The 26,641-nt window shown below is 39.5% G+C and overlaps 2 protein-coding genes and 1 pseudogene across 2 annotated transcripts; all 3 read right to left on the bottom strand.

The window, feature by feature from the left end:
• Positions 1-3,438: 3,438 nt before the first annotated feature.
• Positions 3,439-4,617, bottom strand: LOC114541309 (annotated as a pseudogene).
• An 8,547-nt stretch (positions 4,618-13,164) lies between these two features.
• Positions 13,165-14,835, bottom strand: LOC114541308 (putative transporter SVOPL). The gene has a single exon (XM_028561242.1). It carries the CDS (start codon positions 14,719-14,721, stop codon positions 13,165-13,167), a length of 1,557 nt encoding a protein of 518 aa, XP_028417043.1. The 5' UTR covers positions 14,722-14,835.
• A 7,146-nt stretch (positions 14,836-21,981) lies between these two features.
• LOC114541307 lies at positions 21,982-25,467 on the bottom strand. Its single transcript, XM_028561241.1, has one exon. It carries the CDS (start codon positions 25,465-25,467, stop codon positions 21,982-21,984), a length of 3,486 nt encoding a protein of 1,161 aa, XP_028417042.1.
• Between the last annotated feature and the right edge of the window lie 1,174 nt (positions 25,468-26,641).

Below are 26,641 nucleotides of genomic sequence, written 5' to 3'. Positions count from 1 at the left end.
CGTCCCCGCGTCCCGCGTCCCCGCGTCCCCGCGTCGCGCCGCGTCCCCGCGTCCCCGCGTCCCCGCGTCCCGCGTCCCCGCGTCCCCGCGTCCCCGCGTCCGCGTCCCCGCGTCCCGCGTCCCCGCGTCCCCGCGTCCCCGCGTCCCCGCGTCCCCGCGTCCCCGCGTCCCCGCGTCCGCGTCCCCGCGTCCCCGCGTCCCGCGTCCCCGCGTCCCCGCGTCCCCGCGTCCCCGCGTCCCGCGTCCCCGCGTCCCCGCGTCCCGCGTCCCCGTCCCGTCCGTCCCGTCCCCGTCCCCGTCCCCGTCCCCGTCCCCGTCCCCGTCCCCGTCCCCGTCCCGTCCCCGTCCCCGTCCCCGTCCCCGTCCCCGTCCCCGTTCCCGTCCCCGTCCCCGTCCCCGTCCCCGTCCCCGTCCCCGTCCCCGTTCCCGTCCCCGTAATGATAAGGTCAATGTTAAGATGCTATATTTTTTAAATATTATGGCTTTACATCAGAGGAATCATCATAAATATAAGTCATGGATATGCATTGTGACTATTCAGTGCCATTTGGTACACATTTATACAATAATAAAGAAAGCTTTGCTCAAAATTATCAAATGATAAGGCAAATGTTAAGCTTATTAGCATCATGATAAGGTCAATGTTAGAGTTATCCAGAGTTATCACGCTCATTACGATTTTCAGGGCTATTGTGTAGCCCTGTTTTTTTTAGTTCAAAGTTGTAGCTGAAGCCTGAATCATATTTAACGAAAGTATTTGTACAACCCTAAGCCAAATGAGAAACTTTCAAATATTTTCACCTGTATGCTACCATTTGTTTGTATTGTACATGTACAATTATAAATTATGAGATTGTGTTGTGACATGCCGTATCAAAATTCAATCGCTTAATATAGAAATCATTCAGGGAGTGAAAATATATAAAACATAGTCCAACGTTAAAGTTTAAAGAATATTGTCAGATAATTCGCAATTACAAGCTTTAGCACATAAGTATTTATAAGTAGAAAGCCGATAGGCTCGGAATGCAAAGGCAAATGGCAACGCATGTGACATATATTTGCATATTATTTATGTAGATACACATGCAAATATATTATTAAAGCACCTATAAGATTTATGTACATACCTTTTCGTTGTTTGATGCATAATCCTTTTTTGTGCAGATATAAAAATCCAATCTTGTTTATTTCATAAAGCTAGGCGCACACACGACGATTTTAGTCTGCCGATTCCTGTCTAGATTGTCTAGATGGATGTTTTCATCAAAATGTGGCGACTGGCGAGTGGCGATCTATACTTGGTCATAATATTAGACCAAGTAGACTCGCGTACACGCGCGAGGCGCGAGCGCCGCGAGAAGGAAAACATGTCTGGGCAAGCGCTGCCTATATGTCTAAACCTGAATGGCCAACCACCGTAAAATCGTTGTGTATGCGCCCGGCTTAAAGCAGGGACTTTTGCCTGGTCCGTTAACTTACCTGTTGATATCACGTGCGCGGATTGCGAGAAACGGAAGAAATATTGGTCACAAATAAAACTAATGTAATTCCGAGGCCAGTTTTGGCCAGTAATTCTGAGGTCACAACTAATATCTGAAGTTTGTGCTTAATATTACCTTCCAACGCGGATTTTAGCCTTGTAATTTGTGATAAAAAGATCGGTAATTTGTGCTTCATACAGATACCTTTCATACAGAGTTTAGCCATATTCTAGACAAACAGTGCAGGCGAGCGTTAGGTGATTTCAGCACCTCTCTGGTTGGCTAATATGTTTATGCTAAGAGGTTCAGGCTTATATAGTAAAAGTATAACTTGGATATCATATTGACCAATAATTGCTCAACCTATGAGAATTCCAATGACCTATATACTAAGAGTCTAACTGCCATTTTAGTTGAAGAATTCAAATGGTTACAACAGGATATATGTATTACATTGCTATTTCAATAAAACATTCCAAGAAATATCTGCCTGCATGGAATCATTGGAATGATTTTTGGAATGGACTACTTTATTTGATTTAGTTAAAAAACAATTTAAACAATAAAACAAAACAAATGTAACCTTTTTGCTTTATCTCTCGATCACTTTTAAGATCTGGGACAGAAGAAGATTACACAGAATTAACTCAATTGTTGGAGGATATTACATCTTACCTAAATGATATGTCTAAACCATCAAGAAGTAAAGCCCACAAAATAGACAAAGAGCATGAAGATTATGTTAATGGCTTAAAAATGAGAAAAGCTGCAATGGAGACTTATAGTTAGTTATGCATCTATCAATTTAATGCGAGGGTCATGCATGCATAATATTTGGCACAGTTAAGCTGTGTTTTACATTACAAGCCTGAGCCTGACTTTGGCCTAGATTTATTTGGTTACAAAGCATTCACACTTGTGTTTTCAAAAGGCTGAATTTGGCCTAGAATTTCAGCAGTTTTCATATCAAAACCATTGAACTCTACAGTTTCACCGATGTAAACTAACATACTTTGTGCCGTCAACTTTACCATAGAAATCTGGCCCATGAGTGTTTACACTACTGTAAAGACTAGCCTAGGCCTGATCTAGGCCACCTGTTGTGATGGGCCCAGATTTCCTGGTCTAGGCAAGGGTTAGGCCAGGCCAAAGTGCATTTACACTACGAAAATCAAAGCCAGGCCTACCGCTTATGCAGGCTCAGGCTTGTAGTGTAAACACAGCTTTAATTGATTTGTGTGATCCTCATCCTAATTAGAAATGCACAATTGCTTGATGCAAACAATTATATATATATATATAAAAATATGATATATCATTGCACAGAGGCTATCTTCAGCCATGTTTTTGTTTTCTAAAGATAAAGAGAACAAAGATGAGGAACTTAATAGTAACAGCAGTGATGAAGAAAGAGATGAGGACATCTTTAAAGGTTAGTTAATAAATAATCAGAATTAGCTGTATATAAATCACTTCAATAACTTTTAAGATCTAAACCCATGTTATACAACCCACCCCCCTTACTTTTGTTATTAAACATATGGCAGTTTTGTAAGTACAAGGCTACCAATTGCTATTTCTTTTTTTTCAAGTCCCAAAAAGAAGAAACAACGCAGAATTGGGCAAACACCTATGCTTCAATACCTTTCAGAAAAACATGTTGACAATATCAAGATTAAAGAAAGGTCACTTGCTTTAGAAGAAAGAAAATTGGAATTGGAAGCTCAAAAGTTGCTTTAGAGCAAAAAAAGTGGGAGTATTTGACACTGCAAGTTAAGAACAAAGATTAACTTTCCTGAATATATAAATTTAAAGAAGTATTTGTTAATTGAGTGACATAAATTACAGCAAATGTTAAAATGCAAGTTAATTTATTAATTGTAAATAATTTAAAATATTTCACACAATATTTATTGTAACAGTTCATTTAAAATCATTAAATAAATTCTTGTTTTTACATATTTCTGAGGTAAGCTTCTAACTGTGGTGGATCCACTCCAAAAAAATGTCCTGTTTGTGATCCATATAAACATGTGTGGCAATTCGTTAACAGAACAGCAACACAATAAAGCTTTGCAACTGATTGTAGTAGAACTTTTAGGTTTTTGGAAAAGTCCATGAAAGCAAAGTACTGAACAATTTTCCCATATCCCCACTCAACACTTGTTCTTACTGAGCTCATGTGTCGGCCGATCTGCTGCTGTGCTGGTGAGAGCTGTGCTCCTCTAAATGGTGCTAGTAAATGGCTCCTGACTGGATATGCTGGGTCCCCATAAAGTACAAACGGCTCACCATTTTCATTATTCATATGTAGCTGTAATTGTTCCAGTAGTCCACTAGCTGTTAACATGAATGCATCGTGCCGCCGGCCTTCAATAGGGCCAAACAGGTTACATATTAAACCATTTGGGGTAACCACCGACTAAATTATAAATGTCAAAATATTGAATTAATAACTAAATTAGTAACTATATGCACCCAGTAGCCTTCAGATGAGAAATAAAATGGTCTGGTGCTATGAAAGTAGAGTAAAAGAATTGTCATTGCTAGTGTTACAGTAAATATTGCATATTGTCACCTACCTGAAATTTTATGCAATGTGTTCTTTTATGTCCAGAAAACATAATCCTTTGGCTAAAAATGGGCCTGCAGATTGGTCTTGCAGTTCCATCTATGAACCCCCAACAGTTTCTTAATGGTGCACCTCTTGCATGTATAGCATCACAAAAGATTTGTGGATCCAGCCAAGCCAGGTTCAGTTGTGTCAACAAGAAAGAAAAACGATTATAGAGGTCATTCACAATCTAAATAAAACATAAGGAAATACAATTTGAGATCACTTCAGGATGTTTTTTGGTTGATGCCATATTTTACATAAATACTTGGAATGTTTTTATTAAAGCTGACCATAGCACAGAAATAGTTTGTCATTCTGAAAGCATGTCTAGACAAGGCTATTTCAAGGCTATACATACATACAGGCAGCCACTATTTTAACTCAAGAAAAACGTAATATTTTGCAACTCGTTAAATATTAAACTCATCTCGGTTCTGGCCTGCCAAATATGCCTGAAAGGTCGCACCACCTGTTCGGATATGCCAGCCGCCTCAGCAAAATCATCAGTGCTTCCATTGACGTGCTCATTGTCCTTTGATGGCACCTGTAGTATTCTGGAAGCAATAGTGCTTCGGATAAACGTTTCATGTCTTCTTTCCGAAACCTGAAAAATTAAAAAATGCATTGCCATTTAAAAATAATTAAACTGATAATGCAATAAACTGATACAGAGAATGCAATAAAACCAGAACCAAAGTTGTCCATCATTATCAAGAGGTGAAGACAAGAAGTTAATTAACAAACCATGACACATTTATCTTTGACAATATTAAATATATCTACATTTGCCTGAACATAGTCTCACAATCAACTTCAGAAATATCATTGAGGTTCAGACGGCAACGTTTCACTGTTGTTGGCATTAATGTTGAAAGTAAAATAGTTTCTAAGTCATCATCGCTGTCATCACTATCTTCAATAAGTCCCATTAGCTGCAGAACTTCTGCCCTGTCACGTCTAAAAAACAATGATAAAATGAATTCCAGCGCTATGTCAATACAATATTTATGAAACAATTGTAAAATTAATTAAAAAACAAGTCTAGTGTGTGTACTTGACCTTCTCTTAGCAGCCATTTTTGAGTATCAAATCGCCGTCCGAGTTCACAAGCCAATAATGTGGATGAGAACTAGTCCCCAGTATCAAGTCACCAAAACGAGTAAAAACGCGAAGCTTAATCGCATGAACGCCAACGTGAAACGGCAAACGGCAAACGCGAACTTCCCGTTTGTCGTTTGGCGTTTCACGCGAAGCTTAACCTCCCTATTGCTTCAAAACATTCCGGGCGTAAAAAATCGAGCAATTAACTTTCAGAATCTACGCAATTTATCATCTTATGTTATGAATTACGAGCATTCAATTCAACACAAATATAATTTGGAAGGTTTCTTCCATAAATAGAGCTAAGAGGTTAGGAAGAAACGACGGTCTGTTGTTTATGTATTGATAGATCTCTTACACGAATATATATTATGTCGATAGCAAGTCGGTATGCATAATATATATTCGTGTAAGAGATCTATCAATACATAAACAACAGACCGTCGTTTCTTCCTAACCTCTTAGCTCTATTTATGGAAGAAACCTTCCAAATTATATTTGTGTTGAATTGAATGCTCGTAATTCATAACATAAGATGATAAATTGCGTAGATTCTGAAAGTTAATTGCTGGATTTTTACGCCCGGAACGTTTTGAAGCAATGCTCGTCGCTCGTCGTTTCTTTACATCGTGAATAATGTTCAAGGCTTTACGCTTCCTTTCCAAAACTTTGGGATACGACTTTTTAAATCTCTTGTTGTGTTAATAATTATAAAATTAAAGAAATTTTATCGATTCCAGTCCGTGTTTTACTAATCTAGTCGAGTCCGCATTTTACCATAATGCCTTGACACAGATGTTGCAGTTGAATGTTTTTTTCTCCATAGGTTTGACAAAAAATAGTTTGCGACGAACGTTTAACTAAAAAACTTTTTTGTGTTCCCCCAAAATATATGCCGTGATGTTTCCTGAAAGTTTTGCCGTGACCCTTCTGGGCCGTCATAAAAAAATTCTGCGCCTCGTTTCCTCATTTTTTTGCAGTGGCCGCTCTGGGCCACCGTAAATTTGAGATAACAAGGCAACCTATTTTTTTTATTCATGTTTTGACTTATAATACAAATGCAGTTTATTACTATATGCGGGTTTGAAAATACCATTTAAATTGTCTTTTCAAGCTCTATCGTTTGGTGTTATTTCGGGGTCTTTAGCCCAAATACTCGCTGAGATATTTAAGTTTTGCTTTTCCCGACAATATTGTCGGGAGCAATAGTGACCAGACGGGAGTGAGTTTTAAATGAATCATTTGTGACAGAACTAGAGAGTTTGAAAGTGGACATTGTGGCCTTGGAGTCTCGGTTTGATAGCGAAGTGCTGATTCAAATTGATTCTCTTCCATGAAAGCAAGATACCCTTGAATCTACTATTCGTAATCAAGATCAAATTATATGCAAACTTAGCGATGATAACATGCTTCTCAAATCAAAATTGTTGTGCCTCGAAAAGCTTTTATCTGCAGTGATTAACAAATCACAGAACAATAGTCCTGTTTGCTCCTCTGATGATCTTGCGAAAACTGTTAACGATCAGGGTAATGATGAAATTTTGAATACATTACCGGACAATAGCCCAGCGCCCATTAGTGGGATTAGCATTCTTGAAGAGCCTGTGTTGATTGTTCCAGATCAACCTGCGGCTATTACAATACAATACAATACTTTATTGACACTCCCCAACAGGGGCTTTTCAGTGACAAATTTACAATAAATAAGTTACGATACTATGATAAAAATTTAAGTTACTATGTTATGTTAGCTAGTCAAAAAATTCATTTAAAAGATATTTCCTTAATTTACTTTTAAAACTACTTAAACATTCACTTGACTTTATAGAAGATGGCAGATTGTTCCATATGTTGGCAACTCTATAAGAGAATGACCTTTGTCCAGATTTGGTCTTACACAAAGGGATATGCAATTTATCAGAATTCCTTGTTTTACGGCCACTTACACTGCCCCTAGTGCTAAATTTCTGGTGTAAGTAATCAGGAACCAAACCCATCATGCATTTAAATGCCATTACAGCATCTCTAAAATGTAAATTAGTTTTGACAGGTGTCCACTTTAAGTCCTTCAAAGCTGGTGTTATGTGATCGTATTTTCTTGTGTTAGTTACTATACGAGCAGCAAAATTCTGAACACGTTGACACTTCTTGATATTAAATTCTGCGGTATTTGACCAAACTGAAGAGCAATAGTATAGTTTACTAAATACTAACGCGTTAATTATCATCACTAATAACTCTCTTTTAAAAATGTGCTTCACCCGATTTATCTGTCCAAGTGCTGACATACATTCAGAGACGGTTTTTACTATGTGTTCATTGAATGTTAAGTTTTTATCAAAAGTTACTCCGAGGTCCTTTACAGAGTTTACTGGTACCAACACTTTTCCCAACAGCGAGAGGCGATATTCTGGCAGCCTGTCTGTCATCTGTCTACTTCCATATATAATCAATTTTGTTTTACCTGGGTTCAATAACAAACAGTTGTCAAAACACCAGTTACGGATGCTGAGGAGATCTTGATTCAAAGCTGTGAGGGCGTTATTACATTCAGAAACACGAAATGACATAAGTAGCTTAGTGTCATCAACATAGCACTCGGGTGAACTGTTTTGAGGGACAGTTGGCAAATCCTTGACGTATATGGTAAATAACAGGGGTCCCAATATACTGCCTTGAGGAACACCACTTACAACAGGCTGCGGGTCAGAAACTGCAGAATTGATACGAACTGTCTGTTTCCTATTAGACAAATAACTATTGAACCACTTTAAAGCAGATCTCGATGCACCAACATCTTGTAGTTTATCCAAAAGAGTCCTATGTTGTAAACTATCAAACGCTTTACTCATGTCTAACAGTACCGCAGCAGTTACCTTCTGTTTGTCGATGGCATTTAAACAGATATCTGTTGTATGTATTAAAGACGTTTCTGTGGAGTGCAATTTCCTATTTCCACTCTGCATCGCCGGTATTCGCTGATTGGATTCAAGATATGGGAGGAATTGATTTAAAGCAGTTCGTTCACATACCTTCGATAATATAGGTAAGAGTGATATAGGACGATTATTATCAGGCACTTCATGGTCACCCTGCTTTAAAATAGGCCTAACCTCCGCTATTTTCCAGATGGTGGGGAAGATTCCGGTCTTGAATGAACCATTTATAATAGACGTTAGAACAGGAACAACTGAAGGCAGACAATGTTGTAATACACGTACAGTTATTTTGTCAATTCGGGAGCTTTACCTATTGGCATTGAATTAATTATGTCTTCGACTTCTTTACATTTAACAACTCTAAACGAGAATTGGTGTTCTTTATGGTATTGTCTAGGAACAAAGGAGCGATTGTTAAGGACATAATTATTTTGCTCAGTTAAAAGTTGTATTTGATCCACAGTATTCTTTCCAATTGAAGCGAAAAATGTATTAAATTCATTCGCTACCGTTTTATCATCTTTACTATACGTTTTGCTGCTACCAGATCTCTTGGGAATACACGCTCTTATAGTCTTCCAAATACATCCTGTGTTATTGGATTATTTTTTATTTGCTGTTCCACGTATTCCCGTTCAGCAAGTCTTAACTCACGTTTAACTTTCTTTTTGTAGTTTCTGTAGTTAGCCCATACCGAAGGATCAATCGAGTTTCTAGCAAGCTTTCGCCATTTATCTGTCATCTTCATTAATGAACGTATTTCATCAGTAACAAAAGGATTAGGTCTACTCCGTATCTTAATGACTTTGATAGGGGCATGTAAGTCCAGAATTTGGTTAAATAACAAGTGGAAAGCATTCAGTTTATCGTCAACATCATCGAAAACGTCGACGACTGACCAAGGGACCATAGACATATCTTCCTCAAAAGCAGCTTGATCATAATTTTTGAAACTTCGCGTTGTAACATATACAGGCTTAGAACGATCCTTCTTTAAACGAATTTCTACATAAACCAGGTCATGGTCACTTATTGAACAGGGTATGACTTATTGACTAGGGCTAGTATTGGTAGCCAAAATAATATCGAGCAAAGACTTCGAAGTCTCTGTTATCCTGGTTGGTTGCTTGATTAATTGCTCAAGGTTAAAAGTAGAACAAAAATTCAACAAAGCCTGAGAGCCAATATCGTCAGTCTTTAACAAATTACAATTCATATCGCCTAGAATGTATATGTCTTTGTTAATAGATAGTGCCGAAATAAGTGTCTCGCTAAGATCTTCGTCAAAACAATTTGTAGTTGTATTTGGTGGTCTATATACTGTACAGACGATAAAATATTTGCAGTTTCTTACTTGTATTTTGAGCCAAAGTTGATGCATACCAGTAATGGAAATCCTTGATAAATCGCTCAGGCATTCAACCTTATAACAACTTCTCACAAATGCACAAACGCCCCCTCCGAGTTTGTCCAATCGGTCGAGTCGATAATATATAGCCAGGAATTTCCACCTCTAAATCTGTACAGTACTATTCAGCCACGATTCAGAAATAGTTAAGATATCATAATCATTCTTTAAAATGAGATCTTTTACAAGAATATGATGTTCTCTATTCTTGATAGATCTCACATTCAAATGGGCAATTTGCAAATGGCGCCGTTGACGTTGTTGTTTATTCGCAGCACAAGTCCTTCGTGTATCACGCTCGTTGACTGGACCAGGATTTGGCGAAATATCCATGTAGATTGTTAAATCTATTTCAAATGATTTTGATGGTAAAGCCAAAATAGTTATTCCTCGCTTTGTATTTCTAACGATAGCGAAAGACAAATTCGGCTTTGTGGAAATTATACGCCTCCGATAAACATTTATATGCTGAAATAAAATAGGCTCAGCACGTTTCACTAGTACATTGTTGCTTGAAGAAATATCGACTCTCCATGTAGTGTTGAAGTACTCAATTATTTGTTTCGAACCAGAAGCAAAGAAAAATACAAAACAGGGATAAAAATCCCACAAGCGAACACACCGATCTACCCGCCATGTTGTCGCTATTGTCCAGGGTCAATCTACCGACCAATTTAACGGTGATCAACCGCCATTTTAAATTCAAGTTTAAATTTGAATTCTTCGCTCCTACCGAATATTAATACTTCCCAAGTTGAAGAGGCATCGCAGCTAACATTCTCATGAAAACACAATCACAAAGCAACATAGGATTTGCGATCGAAAGCATCACCATATTCACGGCCCAAAGCATCACCATAATTACGGTCCAAAGCATCGCCATAATTACGGCCCAAAGCATCACCATAATTACGGCCCAACTGAAACATCACCATAATTACAGCACAAATCATCACCTTAATTACGGCCCAAATCATCACCGTAATCACGACCCAAAGCATCACCTTAATCACGGCTCAAAGCATCACCATAATTACGGCCAAATCATCACCGTAATTACGGCTCAAATCATCACCATAATCACGGCCCAAAGCATCACCATAATTACGGCCCAAATCATCACCGTAATCACGACCCAAAGCATCACCTTAATCACAGCCCAAAGCATCACCATAATTACGGCACAAAGCATCACCTTAATCACGGCCCAAAGCATCACCTTAATCACGGCCCAAAGCATCACTATAATTACGGCCCAAAACATCACCATAATTACGGCCCAAAACATCACCATAATTACAGCACAAAGCATCACCTTAATCACGGCCCAAAGCATCACCATAATTACGGCCCAAAGCATCAGTATAATTACGGCCCAAAACATCACCATAATTACGGCCCAACTGAAACATCACCATAATTACGGCCCAACTGAAAAATCACCATAATTAAGGCCCAACTGAAAAATCACCATAATTAGCTACGGCCCAAAGCATCACCATAATTACGGAGCAAAACATCACCATAATCACGGCCCAAATCATCACCGTAATCACGACCCAAAGCATCACCTTAATCACGGCCCAAAGCATCACCATAATTACGGCCCAAAGCATCACCATAATTACGGCCCAACTCATCACCGTAATCACGACCCAAAGCATCACCTTAATCACAGCCCAAAGCATCACCATAATTACGGCACAAAGCATCACCTTAATCACGGCCCAAAGCATCACCATAATTACGGCCCAAAGCATCACTATAATTACGGCCCAAAACATCACCATAATTACGGCGCAAAACATCACCAAAATTACAGCACGAAGCATCACTTTAATCACGGCCCAAAGCATCACCATAATTACGGCCCAAAGCATCAGTATAAATACGGCCCAAAACATCACCATAATTACGGCCCGAAACATCACCATAATTACGGCCCAATTCGCGGAATATTGTTAAAACATTCTCGAAGGAGTGAGAATATACACGGATTTTTCAAAAATACTGCGGGTTTATTGCGCCGGAAGTCTTTGGATTCAGCATGTTTGAAAATTGTAAGATATACAAAAATATTCGGTTCTACGACATGCTGATGAAAATCGTTTTCTAGGCATATTTTTCAGCCACAGGAAACGGATGCCAAAGCTAAATTATGCATATATTTAATTTATGCTGCATCATTACAGTTACCCTAATCCCAATCCCAATCTAATCATAGTCCTAACCTAATCTTGGGCCGGATAAATTCTTGTCTTTACGATTTACAGAATATTTTTAAATTTCTTCCCAATCACCCTCACCCGCTCTGGCGAACATATAATTTTGTCTGCATAAATTAATTCGTTCAACTTGACTGACCTTGATTCAAAAGAGAATATATGCAGATGATTTAATTATTTAATAAATCTTTCCCAATATCTATTAACAAAGAAATAGTAATAGGGGGGATAGCAGTAGGAGGAAACTAAATTCCTATTTATAAACTGCTCTCCTGGAAACTAAACTAAAGTCAGCAAGAAAAATAATAAAGTTAATACTGAATACAGATATTGAAAAAGAAACAGCATTAGTTTATCCTTAAAACTAGACAATGAAGTAGCTTCCAAAACTTCGCTGGTAAAGTGTTCCAGTCCAAGATATAGCGGTTAAAAAACGAGAACTTAAAGTAATTTATACGTGCATGTTTAGGTCTTAACTTAAAGTTATGGTTAGATCAAGTACGAGATTCAACCACAATATCCAGAGGCCAGTTGTATGACAGCCGGATAGCGCTATCCCGGCACCGGATAGTGATTTTTTTAACCGTTCTAAAAATGCTCGAAAAGCGATAAAATGTCATCTTTAGGACGTGCAATTATTAAAAAGGATCCTTGATTTAGGAATACTAAGATTTATTCAAAGTTATAGCAAACAAGGGGCGAATTTAAAGCGATTGAAAAAACCACCATCCGGTGGATAGCGCTATCAGGCTTTCATACAACCGGCCCCTGGGACCGGTTGTATGAAAGACGGGTAGCGCTATCCACCGGATAGTGATTTTTTCAACCGTTCTTAACATGCTCGAAAAGCTATAAAATTTCGGCTTTGGACTAACAATTATAATAGAGGAACCTCGACTTGGGAATACTAAGATTTAATCAAAGTTATATCAAACAACGTGGGATTTAAAAAAACCACTATCCGGTGGATAGCGCTATCCGGCTTTCTGCAACCGGCCCCAGGGGGCGTTCTAAAAATGCTCAAAAAGCGATAAAATTTCATATTTGGGAGCTGCAATTATTAAAGAGGATGCTTGATTTAGGAACACTAAGATTTATTCAAAGTTATAGCAAACAAGGGGCGAAATTTAAGCGATTAAAAAAACCACTATCCGGTGGATAGCGCTTTCTGGCTTTCATGCAACCGGCCCCAGATGTTAAAATTTGTCAATGTCACAAAGCCCAAACATGATCTTATAGAGCTCAACGAAACAATGAACCTCCACGTGAACGCTCCAATGAATCAAAAATTTTACAACACAATATTTCGACTATATACCCGCTAAAAAATTCCGCCACTTGAAGACGAATGAAAGTTAATAATTAATAAATTATATATAGTAGCTAATTATCACTCGTGAAAACTGTCTTTAAATGTCACAAGCTTTTCGAAGGCATCAACACAACTGCCATAAAATAATACCGATAATATCACAGTAGTGAATACAGTTCCATAGAAATGGTCTTTGGAAAACCATGTCTCGAAGATGAACGGTCCAAAGATCAATCCAATGCGGCCGGCAAAGACACAAGCGCTCGTTCCAAGGCTGCGAATCTCTGTTGGATAAACACGGGATACACACGTGGTTAGGAGTGCAATGTCTGATAACATGAGGTCTCGAGAAATCATTGTGACTATGAGTAATGGAATACTCAGGTTTGCGACGAACAAAGCGATGATCTGTGACACAAGTGTCAACAACGTAATTATTAAAAGTACTATTCTCGCATCAAAAACTTTACAACACAAAGCGGCTGCGATAATGAGCCCAATACCTGGCAAGGTCATCCAGACCATAATGGTATACCTATGACGGATTAATAATTCCTCGTTTTTTAAACCAGAGGATGAACTGCCCGCCACGTCAGACGCGGTGTAGATGAAATAACCATGTGAAAGGTAGGTGATACACGTCGCGATACAAGCACATATTGTGATTTTCCAATAACCTGATCGAAATAGCTGTGTAAAATCTGCCCTCTGTATCTCAGGACCGTGTTTCCGAAGTATTGTGTTGCTGAAATCCATTTCAGGCGCCAAATCATGAAGAATGTTCAAAGCTTTCTGCTCGTCTCCTGCTGCAAGATAAAAATGTGGTGATTCTGGGAGAAATACAATACTACCGATAAGGACAATTGCGCTCGGAAAACACACGGTAGCCAGAGCCCAATGATAACCGATCACCGAAAGCTCCATTGAAACAACAGCCGAAAGTAGATATCCTAAATTGTAGAACACGACTGTTAATACTGAATACATAGAACGGTATCTTGGAGGAAATATTTCAGCGATGATAACATATGTTTGAAATGAAATAGTCGCTCCGAAGCCGACAAAGAAAAGGCTTATCCAAAGCCAGTAATAGTTTGTTGAAAACGCGCTCACCAATGCGGAAACAAGTATGAACGTCGCACTGGTAACTATTGAACGCTTTCTACCGTATATGTCCGACATCAAACCCCAAACCATTGTTCCTAGAGTCATTCCTACAGGTATTGACAGTGTTAAAGCCCCAGCTGTAATTGCAGAGATATTCCAGTCTGATTTCAAACTAGGAAGTATGGCGGATAATATGGTCGTCCCCAGGCCACATGTAATATCTACGAGACAAAGCAATACAAACACTTTCCAATGATCAAGTCTCAATCCTATATCATCAAGAATCTCATCGATTAGGCGAGATGTGAAAAGTTCGTCGTTCAAGTCTGTGGCTTCCTCGTCGGCATGCGAAATGAGTTGGTATTTGACTTTGTCGTCTACACTTTCCACGTTTTGCTCAGATGAACTTTGGGCTGTAGAAAGCGGCATAGTTGGTAAAAACTGTTTAAATTTCGTCCACAGTCGCTCCATTTTCATTCGTTTGGTTAGCGTGGAAGATAAAGTTATATTGTTGCCGTCACTTCGCATATACGCGTGTACTGACCACAATTGTTATGATCATGATATGAATAAAGACACACGCTTGACCAGTGAAGCCTAGTCTCAAGAATTCGAAGATCGCATTTGGATATCTCGATGAAACACCCTGCCAATAATTGCAGCTACAATGCATTTATCGGAAATCACAGTGATTTTCATCACATTCAATGATCATTGGCATTGCACTGATGAAGCTTTGCAGTTTGCAGTATCAAATACTGTCTCGTCACTTTGCCTGCATAAACAAATTCGTTGAACTTGAATGACCGGGATTCAAAAGGAAATATATGCAGATATTTCGACTACCCGCTAAAAAATGTCGCTAGTTGAAAACTGGCATAAAAGCCAATATAACCAGGGGGCAGCGTCTTCAAACAACTTAGCATCAAATGTGGTATAATAACTGCCTAAAATAGACAAAACACTTCTCGGCGTTTCGACCTGAGGGCCTTCGTCAGGAGAGTTAATATGAAAATAAATAGGGGAGAATACATGTTTTGTATGGGGTCATGGGGGCAAAACACATGATAAAAATGGGCCAATAGAAAACAAAAAATCAAAACAAATTGGAATACATTACATTGCCAAGGAGACGCCTGATTGTGAGCTAACAATAGCCCGCAATGAGGGAAGCCTGAGTAGTATAAAGAAGAGGGGTTCTGGAGCGGGTGGTGCGGGTGGTGCACTTAGCACCACACATGACGTCATCGATTCCTAGATGTTGTAATTTATTCAGGCATTTTAATATATTCGAGCTTTGCCGTTTTATATTGCTATGCCTATAGCAATTTTTCAGGGTATTTTACTACCATTTCTTTATTTACATAACTACATCGTTTAGTGATGTCTGGTTACTTAGTTATATTAAACGGTAGGCGATTTCACGCCGTATGTTGTTCTTATCGTCGTTCGTATGCCTGTAGTGATTTAGCGGTCGTTTGTTTACATACGGCCGCGTTTTATTTCTAACTGCTCCTCTACCGCTTATGCTTATTTGCAATCGATGTTTTATAGATTTATATTTGGTTATATTCTGTTTAGAGATCTTTAGAGGCTTTAGAGATCTCATGCAGTTACATAATTAATCATAATTTAACGTTCTGCCTGTTTTTACACAATGATTGTGCAATAATTTATTATTCATATATAAGTACGCGCGGGGGCGAGGAATGGGGTAAACAGTGAAGCGTAAATACACACAATAGCGTAGATACGCACAATAGCGTAAATACGCAGGATATGTTTGTTTGACAGCAATTTACTTAAATTACACAAATGCCAGTTTACTTATCACACAGTAAAAATTTGCGAAGAGTATATTTTATTTTACTATAGGATTACGCATTTGTATGTCAATATTTAGTACCATTAGACTAATGTTCATTTTAAAAGATTCGTTTTTCTATATATGCTTTGTGATACAATTCAGCTCATACGTTAACCCTGATTTAATTGTCCTCATATATCATAATGTCAATATGCCGTTGACACACGAATCATTTCCATACATCAATTTTCGTGTTATCGAGTTACTCAAAGTGTACTTGCATGGAATATGAGGTGGAATATCGGTTACAAATTTTTTGCAATGAGCAGATGAGTACCTGCTCGTAACTGCTCGTCTGCTCAATGAGATATTTCATACCCACTTGAAATTTTTGTTGATAAAATGAAAATGTACATATGAACTAGCGACCGGAAAGAAAATTTCAGATATAGGTTAACGATTTTAACATTTATTTGTCTTGCAATTAGTTACAGCAATAAACAATAATTTCCCTTAAAACGTTTTCTTATTTTTTTTTTCGCTCGTTTGCCATATATGGTTTCCTTAAGAAAGGTTCGGTAAGCCTTTGCCATTGGATTACATTTAAAGTCTAATTATCATCATCGTCATAATCTTCACTGTCTTTATTTTCCTCGTCATCTTCAATCTCGTGGTCGCTTAAAAGCCTTTTAATAAGAAACTTTCTCTTATCAACTGCAGCTTCTATTGCTTCTTCTGGGTCAAAATCATCATTTTGAATAAACTATTCTTTTGTGTGCATTATTTTCCTATGTACTAGATCTTTCTTTAGTTGTCTTATCCACAAAAGGCGCTCAAAATAGATATTTTCTAATTCTTTCTGGAGTCTAGGCATAATATTCAAGTAAGCTTCCTTTAGCAGATTGCTCGTCGAAACCTCTGTCGTTTATGAGGCGTTCTTTCATTTCCTCGAGAGCTGTGTTACTTCTTTGTTTTGCTTCTTCTATTAGTGGTATCCAGGGATCCATTTCTTCTCCAGATTCTGAGTCAGTCGTCGTCGAACTTCCTGACTGCTGAGTAGAAGTTGTTGAGACATCGTCACGGAAATCTCTTTCTTGACTGTCCGAGTCTGTGGCAAGAGTGTCTTGTTTCATCAAAAACCAAAAAACTTGATTGTTGGGCTACCTATGCAAGAATAGACAAGAGTGAACACGTTTAATGACTATCTGTCTCAAAGGATAATGCGCATGCGTATTACCTGTTTTGTTATGTCCCACAATCAAACGGTAAAAGTTTTGTATTTATATTTCGTGGTTCGTGCAGAAATTGATCAACTGATAACTTAAAATTTTCATCCGCTGCGAAACGAAATCGGTTGTGTCATATCAGTAAATTCAATTCTGTAAGGAATTGGTATATTATCGACGGTTAACTGAAGAGGCTTAGGTAAGACGTCAATTAAATTTATTACTTACAAATTCCAAGTAGTTGCTGTGCCCTTGTTGGCTGCACCAATGAAGAAAGAATCTGAGGTGCCCCTTGGGAAATGTCTAGCAACGAACGGGTTTAATTGTTAATTTAAGTGCGATAACTTCCAAGTAGTTGCTGTGCCCTTGTTGGCTCACCAATGAAGAAAGAATCTGAGGTGCCCCCTGGGAAATGTCTAGCAACGAACGGTTTATTTTAGTTGTGAAGTTTATTTAAGGCTGTTTGGCTACAAAAACTAATAGACTTATCTGTTTTAGAATGGATAACACCTGCAGGACTTGTTTAAAACAGTTCACACAGCTGCGAAGTTTGCATCGTCATGAACGTTCTATTCATGGTGAAAGAAGGTTTTGTTGTGATCATTGTAGCGAGTCTTTCACACGAAAAGATGCTTTGAGGCGGCATCAGAAGCGTCATCAAAAAATGATTACACACACGTGCAACAACTGCATGAAAGATTTCCACCGTCGAGATAAATTAGTAGAACATCAAGTTCATTGTCAAAAAAATTTACTGAAGAGAAAGCGTAATGAAGGCGATAATAGTCCGGCTCCAAAGAAAATGCGAGTTCAAATTGGAGAAGGTGAACCCAATAATCAAGTCGAAGAAGATAACCCTTGCAGTTCTACTTCGGCGTTTGAAGATTCTTTGAAGAAGATCGAGTTGAGACCATGGAAAGATCAGAAACAGGACGTGTCCCACTTCTTACGCGGCAAGACAAAATCCATTTTGAGTCACCTTTCCAACGAATTAGCAGAGAAAAGAGGCATCAAATGGTTCATCAGTGTTAAAGTGCGATTCGTCAAACCTAAACCCAATGGCGAGAGTCTGGCTACCGAGTCCCACTTCCGCAGTCTCTGCATGAAAACAGTAGGCCAGCACGAACTGCATAATCAACTAGAGGAGGTCAAGCAGAAAATTACCCAGTCACTAGTTTTATTTCAAAAGAAGGAAGTGGTTGGGTATTAGACGAAATCCTTCATCTTGACCTGAGTATAGCTCAGTATACTCCAGTAAAAGGATCCAGCTACATCCCTCTTCCCAGCAAGATAAACGCCAAGAAAGCAGTAATCAACATCAAGAATTCTGATAACAAATGCTTCATGTGGTCCGTCCTCGCCGCTCTTCATCCAGTGAAACAGAGTGCGGAAAGATTGCATCATTATCAGTTTCAAGATGAACTAGATTTGGCTGGTATTGAGTTTCCTGTTACTGTTGACAAGATTGGAAAATTTGAGCGTCAGAACCATATTTCTGTGAACGTGTTTGGCTTTGAGGATGTACTCTTTCCCATCTACATCACAAAGGAACACTTTGATACCCACGTAAACCTATTACTATACTCCCAGGGGAACAACTAGACATTACTGCCTCATCAAAGATCTGAATAAATTACTCTACAGCCAAAACCGGAGAAAGACTCGTATGTATTACTGTCGTTACTGTCTTCATGGATTTATCCGAGACAACCTCCTCCAAGAACACGAACCCCACTGCTCTCAACACGGTCCACAACGTATTGAACTCCCGAATGAAGATAATGCTCAACTGTTCTTTAAAGACTACCACAAGCAGTTGAAAGTGCCCTTTGCAATCTACGCCGACTTCGAAAGTCTTACCACCAAGATCAACTCAGTTAATCCTAATCCTGAAAAATCCTCCACTGAAAAATACCAACACCACCAACCTTGTGGATTTTCCTACATTGTTGTATCCGACCATGAGAAGTACTCCAAACCGCCTGTTGTGTATCGTGGAGAAGACGCAGTCGATAAATTTAGAAGTGTTAGAAGAAGAGCAGAAATATATTCAAGAGAAACTGATTGGGTCGACCCATGCGAATTGAGAGAGAAGAAGAGCAGCATTCAAGATGCAGTCCATTGTCATATGTGGATATGAATTGGGTTCTGATCGTGTTCGTGACCATTGTCATCTCGGAAAGTACCGCGGAGCTGCACACAACGATTGCAATTTGAACTATAGTTTTAATGGTCGAGTACCCGTTATTCTTCACAATCTACGCGGTTATGACTCTCATCTCATCATGCAAGGACTTGGTAAACTCAAAGACAAGAAGATCAACTGCATTCCAAACAACACCGAAAAGTACATCTCCTTCTCCATCGATAATTGGATTTTATCGACTCTGCAATTCATGAATGCATCGCTGGAGAAGTTAGTATCCAATCTAGCAAAGGAGGTGTTGACAAGTTCCCCACTCTAAAGAAATACATCGACAGCGATAAAACACCCCTTTTGCTGAGAAAAGGCGTCTACCCCTACGACTACATGGATTGTACAGAAAGATTTGAAGAACCAACCTTACCACCGAAGGATCCTTCTACAACGTGTTGAACGACGAACACATTTCAGACGAAGATTACGCACACGCGACGAATGTATTTAACAAGTTTGCCTGTCGGAACATGGGTGATTACCATGATTTGTACTTGACGTCGGACGTTCTTCTCCTTGCGGAGTGTTTGAAAATTTCGAAGCGTGTGCCTCAAAGCCTACAACTTGGATCCCTGCCACTTCTATACAAGTCCTGGTCTAGCCTGGCAGGCGTGTTTGAAAATGACTGAAGTCGAACTCGAGCTTCTAACTGATCCAGACATGTACTTATTCATCGAAGAAGGTCTTCGCGGGGAATTTCAATGATTAGCAACCGCTATGGTAAAGCCAACAATCCATACGTTCCCGATTATGACCCAGAACAAGAGACCTCCTACGTGATGTATCTTGATGCTAACAACCTCTATGGCTGGGCTATGTCGCAACCTCTACCCACAGGTGAATTTGACTGGCTAACCGACCAAGAGATTGCAGAACTTGACATCACGGACGTTGCGGACGATGACGATGAAGGCTACATATTGGAAGTAGACCTACACTATCCGTCCGAATTACACGATCTTCACAACGATTATCCTCTAGCACCTGAGAAAATGAAGATTTCTTCAGAATGTTGTCACCGTACTGCCAGGATCTGTCGGAAGTTTGCAACTTCGTGGTGGGCTGTGTCTAAATTGGTGCCGAATCTCCGGAACAAGACCAATTATGTAGTCCATTACCGCAATTTAAAGCAATACCTGGCACTTGGCATGAAGTTGCAAAGATCCACCGCGTTTTGGTATTCCAACAAAGCCCATGGTTAAAGACCTACATCGATTTCAACACCGAGAAACGAAAACATGCAGCAAACGACTTCGAGAAAGATTTCTACAAGTTGATGAATAACTCGGTGTTCGGAAAAACCATGGAAATTTGAGAAAGCGCGTCAACGTCAAGCTCGTCAACGATAAGACGAAACTATCGAAACTAACAGCATCTCCATCCTTTGACTACTTCCGCATATTCTCTGAAGATTTAGCAGCTGTCAACATGAAGAAGACGAAGCTTTACCTAAACCGTCCAATCTACGTCGGATTCACCATCCTGGATCTCTCCAAAGTACTCATGTATCAGTTTCATTACGAGTACATGAAACCCAAGTATGAGCAACGCAAAGTTGTTGTTCACAGACACGGATAGCCTTTGTTACGAGATAAGACCGACGACGTTTATCAAGACATGTTGCAAGACATCGATCTCTTTGACACATCCGAATACGCACGAGACCATCCACTGCACAGCCTGACGAACAAGAAAGTCCTTGGCAAAATGAAAGATGAAACGCATGGCATACCCATCCAAGAGTTTGTTGGGTTGCGACCGAAGATGTACTCCATTCTCTATACCGAAAACGACAAGCAAGTGGAGAAGAAAACGGCTAAAGGAATAAAGAAGTCCGTCACAAAACGAAAGCTTCGGCACATCAACTACAAGGAATGTTTGTTTGATAAGAAACGGACAATGGCCAGCATGAATCAGATTCGAAGTGAACGCCATGAAATTTACTCCATTAAATTGAACAAGATTGGTCTTAGCCCTTATGACGACAAACGCTATATTATAAAGGATGGAGTGAACACTCTTGCTTATGGACATTACCAAATCATAAGCACAGACGAGTGAAATATCAAGTTTTATTGTTGTTGCGCAATACATAAGTTACGTTTTAAAGTTATAAATTATTGCAATTGCATGAAATACAAGGTTATGTTACAATGTTACGTGTTTATAAAGTTGAAGTTACATGTTTATTTATATTAAGAGGAGGTTTTTTTTCATGTTTGGAAAATACTCAAACCTTATAAAATCATAATATTGTACGCATGCGTGAATGCATTAAGGTGTGTTTTGAAAGTTCGGTGTTGAATGTGGGGTTTACATAGAAACAAACTCTCCTCTTAAGTTACGTTTTAAAGTTATAAATTGTTCTGAAAGTTAATAAATTGTTCTAGTATTTTCCAAACATGAAAAAAAACCTCCTCTTAATATAAATAAACATGTAACTTCAACTTTATAAACACGTAACATTGTAACATAACCTTGTATTTCATGCAATTGCAATAATTTATAACTTTAAAACGTAACTTATGTATTGCTCAACAACAATAAAACTTGATATTTCACTCGTCTGTGCTTATGATTTGGTAATGTCCATAAGCAAGAGTGTTCACTCCATCCTTTATAATATAGCGTTTGTCGTCATAAGGGCTAAGACCAATCTTGTTCAATTTAATGGAGTAAATTTCATGGCGTTCACTTCGAATCTGATTCATGCTGGCCATTGTCCGTTTCTTATCAAACAAACATTCCTTGTAGTTGATGTGCCGAAGCTTTCGTTTTGTGACGGACTTCTTTATTCCTTTAGCCGTTTTCTTCTCCACTTGCTTGTCGTTTTCGGTATAGAGAATGGAGTACATCTTCGGTCGCAACCCAACAAACTCTTGGATGGGTATGCCATGCGTTTCATCTTTCATTTTGCCAAGGACTTTCTTGTTCGTCAGGCTGTGCAGTGGATGGTCTCGTGCGTATTCGGATGTGTCAAAGAGATCGATGTCTTGCAACATGTCTTGATAAACGTCGTCGGTCTTTATCTCGTAACAAAGGCTATCCGTGTCTGTGAACAACAACTTTGCGTTGCAGTCATACTTGGGTTTCATGTACTCGTAATGAAACTGATACATGAGTACTTTGGAGAGATCCAGGATGGTGAATCCGACGTAGATTGGACGGTTTAGGTAAAGCTTCGTCTTCTTCATGTTGACAGCTGCTAAATCTTCAGAGAATATGCGGAAGTAGTCAAAGGATGGAGATGCTGTTAGTTTCGATAGTTTCGTCTTATCGTTGACGAGCTTGACGTTGACGCGCTTTCTCAAATTTTCCATGGTTTTTCCGAACACCGAGTTATTCATCAACTTGTAGAAATCTTTCTCGAAGTCGTTTGCTGCATGTTTTCGTTTCTCGGTGTTGAAATCGATGTAGGTCTTTAACCATGGGCTTTGTTGGAATACCAAAACGCGGTGGATCTTTGCCAACTTCATGCCAAGTGCCAGGTATTGTTTTAAATTGCGGTAATGGACTACATAATTGGTCTTGTTCCGGAGATTCGGCACCAATTTAGACACAACCCCACCACGAAGTTGCAAACATTCCGACAGGTCTTGGCAGTACGGTGACAACATCTCTGAAGAAATCTTCATTTTCTCAGGTGCTAGAGGATAATCGTTGTGAAGATCGTGTAATTCGGACGGATAGTGTAGGTCTACTTCCAATATGTAGCCTTCATCGTCATCGTCCGCAACGTCCGTGATGTCAAATTGTGCAATCTCTTGGTCGGTTAGCCAGTCAAATTCACCTGTGGGTAGAGGTTGCGACATAGCCCAGCCATAGAGGTTGTTAGCATCAAGATACATCACGTAGGAGGTCTCTTGTTCTGGGTCATAATCGGGAACGTATGGATTGTTGGCTTTACCATAGCGGTTGCTAATCATTGAAATTCCCCCGCGAAGGCCTTCTTCGATGAATAAGTACATGTCTGGATCAGTTAGAAGCTCGAGTTCGACTTCAGTCATTTTCAAACACGCCTGCCAGGCTAGACCAGGACTTGTATAGAAGTGACAAGGATCCAAGTTGTAGGCTTTGAGGCACACGCTTCGAAAATTTTTAAACACGTCAGCAAGGAGAAGAACGTCCGACGTCAAGTATAAATCATGGTAATCACCCATGTTCCGACAGGCAAACTTGTTAAATACATTCGTCGCGTGTGCGTAATCTTCGTCTGAAATGTGTTCGTCGTTCAACACGTTGTAGAAGGACTCCTTCGGTGGTAAGGTTGGTTCTTCAAATCTTTCTGTACAATCCACGTAGTCGTAGGGGTAGACGCCTTTTCTCAGCAAAAGGGGTGTTTTATCGCTGTCGATGTATTTCTTTAGAGTGGGGAACTTGTCAACACCATCCTTTGCTAGATTGGATACTAACTTCTCCAGCGATGCATTCATGAATTGCAGAGAGTCGATAAAATCCAAATTATCGATGGAGAAGGAGATGTACTTTTCGGTGTTGTTTGGAATGCAGTTGATCTTCTTGTCTTTGAGTTTACCAAGTCCTTGCATGATGAGATGAGAGTCATAACCGCGTAGATTGTGAAGAATAACGGGTACTCGACCATTAAAACTATAGTTTAAGTTGCAAACGTTGTGTGCAGCTCCGCGGTACTTTCCGGTGAGATGACAATGGTCACGAACACGATCAGCACCCAATTCAAACCCACAGATATGACAATTGACTGCATCTTGGAATGCCTGCTCTTCTTCTCTCTCAATGCGCATGGGTTCGACCCAATCAAGTTTCTCTTGAATATATTTTTGTTCTTCTTCTAGACACTCTAGGAATTTATCGACGGCGTCTTCTCCACGATACACAACAGGCGGTTTGGAGTACTTCTCATGGTCGGATACAACAATGTAGGAAAATCCACAAGGTTGGTGGTGTTGGTATTTTTCAGTTGAGGATTTTTCAGGATTAGGTTTAACTGAGTTGATCTTGGTGGTAAGACTTTCGAAGTCGGCGTAGATTGCAAAGGGCACTTTCAACTGCTTGTGGTAGTCTTTAAAGAACAGTTGAGCATTATCTTCATTCGGGAGTTCAATACGTTGTGGACCGTGTTGAGAGCAGTGGGGTTCGTGTTCTTGGAGGAGGTTGTCTCGGATAAATCCATGAAGACAGTAACGACAGTAATACATACGAGTCTTTCTCCGGTTTTGGCTGTAGAGTAATTTATTCAGATCTTTGATGAGGCAGTAATGTCTAGTTGTTCCCTGGGAGTATAGTAATAGGTTTACGTGGGTATCAAAGTGTTCCTTTGTGATGTAGATGGGAAAGAGTACATCCTCAAAGCCAAACACGTTCACAGAAATATGGTTCTGACGCTCAAATTTTCCAATCTTGTCAACAGTAACAGGAAACTCAATACCAGCCAAATCTAGTTCATCTTGAAACTGTTGATAATGATGCAATCTTTCCGCACTCTGTTTCACTGGATGAAGAGCGGCGAGGACGGACCACATGAAGCATTTGTTATCAGAATTCTTGATGTTGATTACTGCTTTCTTGGCGTTTATCTTGCTGGGAAGAGGGATGTAGCTGGATCCTTTTACTGGAGTATACTGAGCTATACTCAGGTCAAGATGAAGGATTTCGTCTAATACCCAACCACTTCCTTCTTTTTGAAATAAAACTAGTGACTGGGTAATTTTCTGCTTGACCTCCTCTAGTTGATTATGCAGTTCTTGCTGGCCTACTGTTTTCATGCAGAGACTGCGGAAGTGGGACTCGGTAGCCAGACTCTCGCCATTGGGTTTAGGTTTGACGAATCGCACTTTAACACTGATGAACCATTTGATGCCTCTTTTCTCTGCTAATTCGTTGGAAAGGTGACTCAAAATGGATTTTGTCTTGCCGCGTAAGAAGTGGGACACGTCCTGTTTCTGATCTTTCCATGGTCTCAACTGGATCTTCTTCAAAGAATCTTCAAACGCCGAAGTAGAACTGCAAGGGTTATCTTCTTCGACTTGATTATTGGGTTCACCTTCTCCAATTTGAACTCGCATTTTCTTTGGAGCCGGACTATTATCGCCTTCATTACGCTTTCTCTTCAGTAAATGTTTTTTTTTGACAATGAACTTGATGTTCTACTAATTTATCTCGACGGTGGAAATCTTTCATGCAGTTGTTGCACGTGTGTGTAATCATTTTTTGATGACGCTTCTGATGCCGCCTCAAAGCATCTTTTCGTGTGAAAGACTCGCTACAATGATCACAACAAAACCTTCTTTCACCATGAATAGAACGTTCATGACGATGCAAACTTCGCAGCTGTGTGAACTGTTTTAAACAAGTCCTGCAGGTGTTATCCATTCTAAAACAGATAAGTCTATTAGTTTTTGTAGCCAAACAGCCTTAAATAAACTTCACAACTAAAATAAACCGTTCGTTGCTAGACATTTCCCAGGGGGCACCTCAGATTCTTTCTTCATTGGTGCAGCCAACAAGGGCACAGCAACTACTTGGAAGTTATCGCACTTAAATTAACAATTAAACCCGTTCGTTGCTAGACATTTCCCAAGGGGCACCTCAGATTCTTTCTTCATTGGTGCAGCCAACAAGGGCACAGCAACTACTTGGAATTTGTAAGTAATAAATTTAATTGACGTCTTACCTAAGCCTCTTCAGTTAACCGTCGATAATATACCAATTCCTTACAGAATTGAATTTACTGATATGACACAACCGATTTCGTTTCGCAGCGGATGAAAATTTTAAGTTATCAGTTGATCAATTTCTGCACGAACCACGAAATATAAATACAAAACTTTTACCGTTTGATTGTGGGACATAACAAACACGTAATACGCATGCGCATTATCCTTTGAGACAGATAGTCATTAAACGTGTTCACTCTTGTCTATTCTTGCATAGGTAGCCCAACAATCAAGTTTTTTGGTTTTTGATGAAACAAGACACTCTTGCCACAGACTCGGACAGTCAAGAAAGAGATTTCCGTGACGATGTCTCAACAACTTCTACTCAGCAGTCAGGAAGTTCGACGACGACTGACTCAGAATCTGGAGAAGAAATGGATCCCTGGATACCACTAATAGAAGAAGCAAAACAAAGAAGTAACACAGCTCTCGAGGAAATGAAAGAACGCCTCATAAACGACAGAGGTTTCGACGAGCAATCTGCTAAAGGAAGCTTACTTGAATATTATGCCTAGACTCCAGA

This window comes from Dendronephthya gigantea, unplaced genomic scaffold (assembly GCF_004324835.1).
Source record: "Dendronephthya gigantea isolate DGI-Jeju-01 unplaced genomic scaffold, DenGig_1.0 000280F, whole genome shotgun sequence".
Classification (NCBI taxonomy): domain Eukaryota; kingdom Metazoa; phylum Cnidaria; class Anthozoa; order Malacalcyonacea; family Nephtheidae; genus Dendronephthya; species Dendronephthya gigantea.
Note: the sequence above shows the minus strand (reverse complement) of the source record. Positions and strands in the feature narration are given on the sequence as shown.

Bases quoted from the DNA above. Each gene is read 5' to 3' on its own strand.
- LOC114541307 (XM_028561241.1), bottom strand. From the start codon at position 25,467: ATGCGAGTTCAAATTGGAGAAGGTGAACCCAATAATCAAGTCGAAGAA.
- LOC114541308 (XM_028561242.1), bottom strand. From the start codon at position 14,721: ATGCGAAGTGACGGCAACAATATAACTTTATCTTCCACGCTAACCAAA.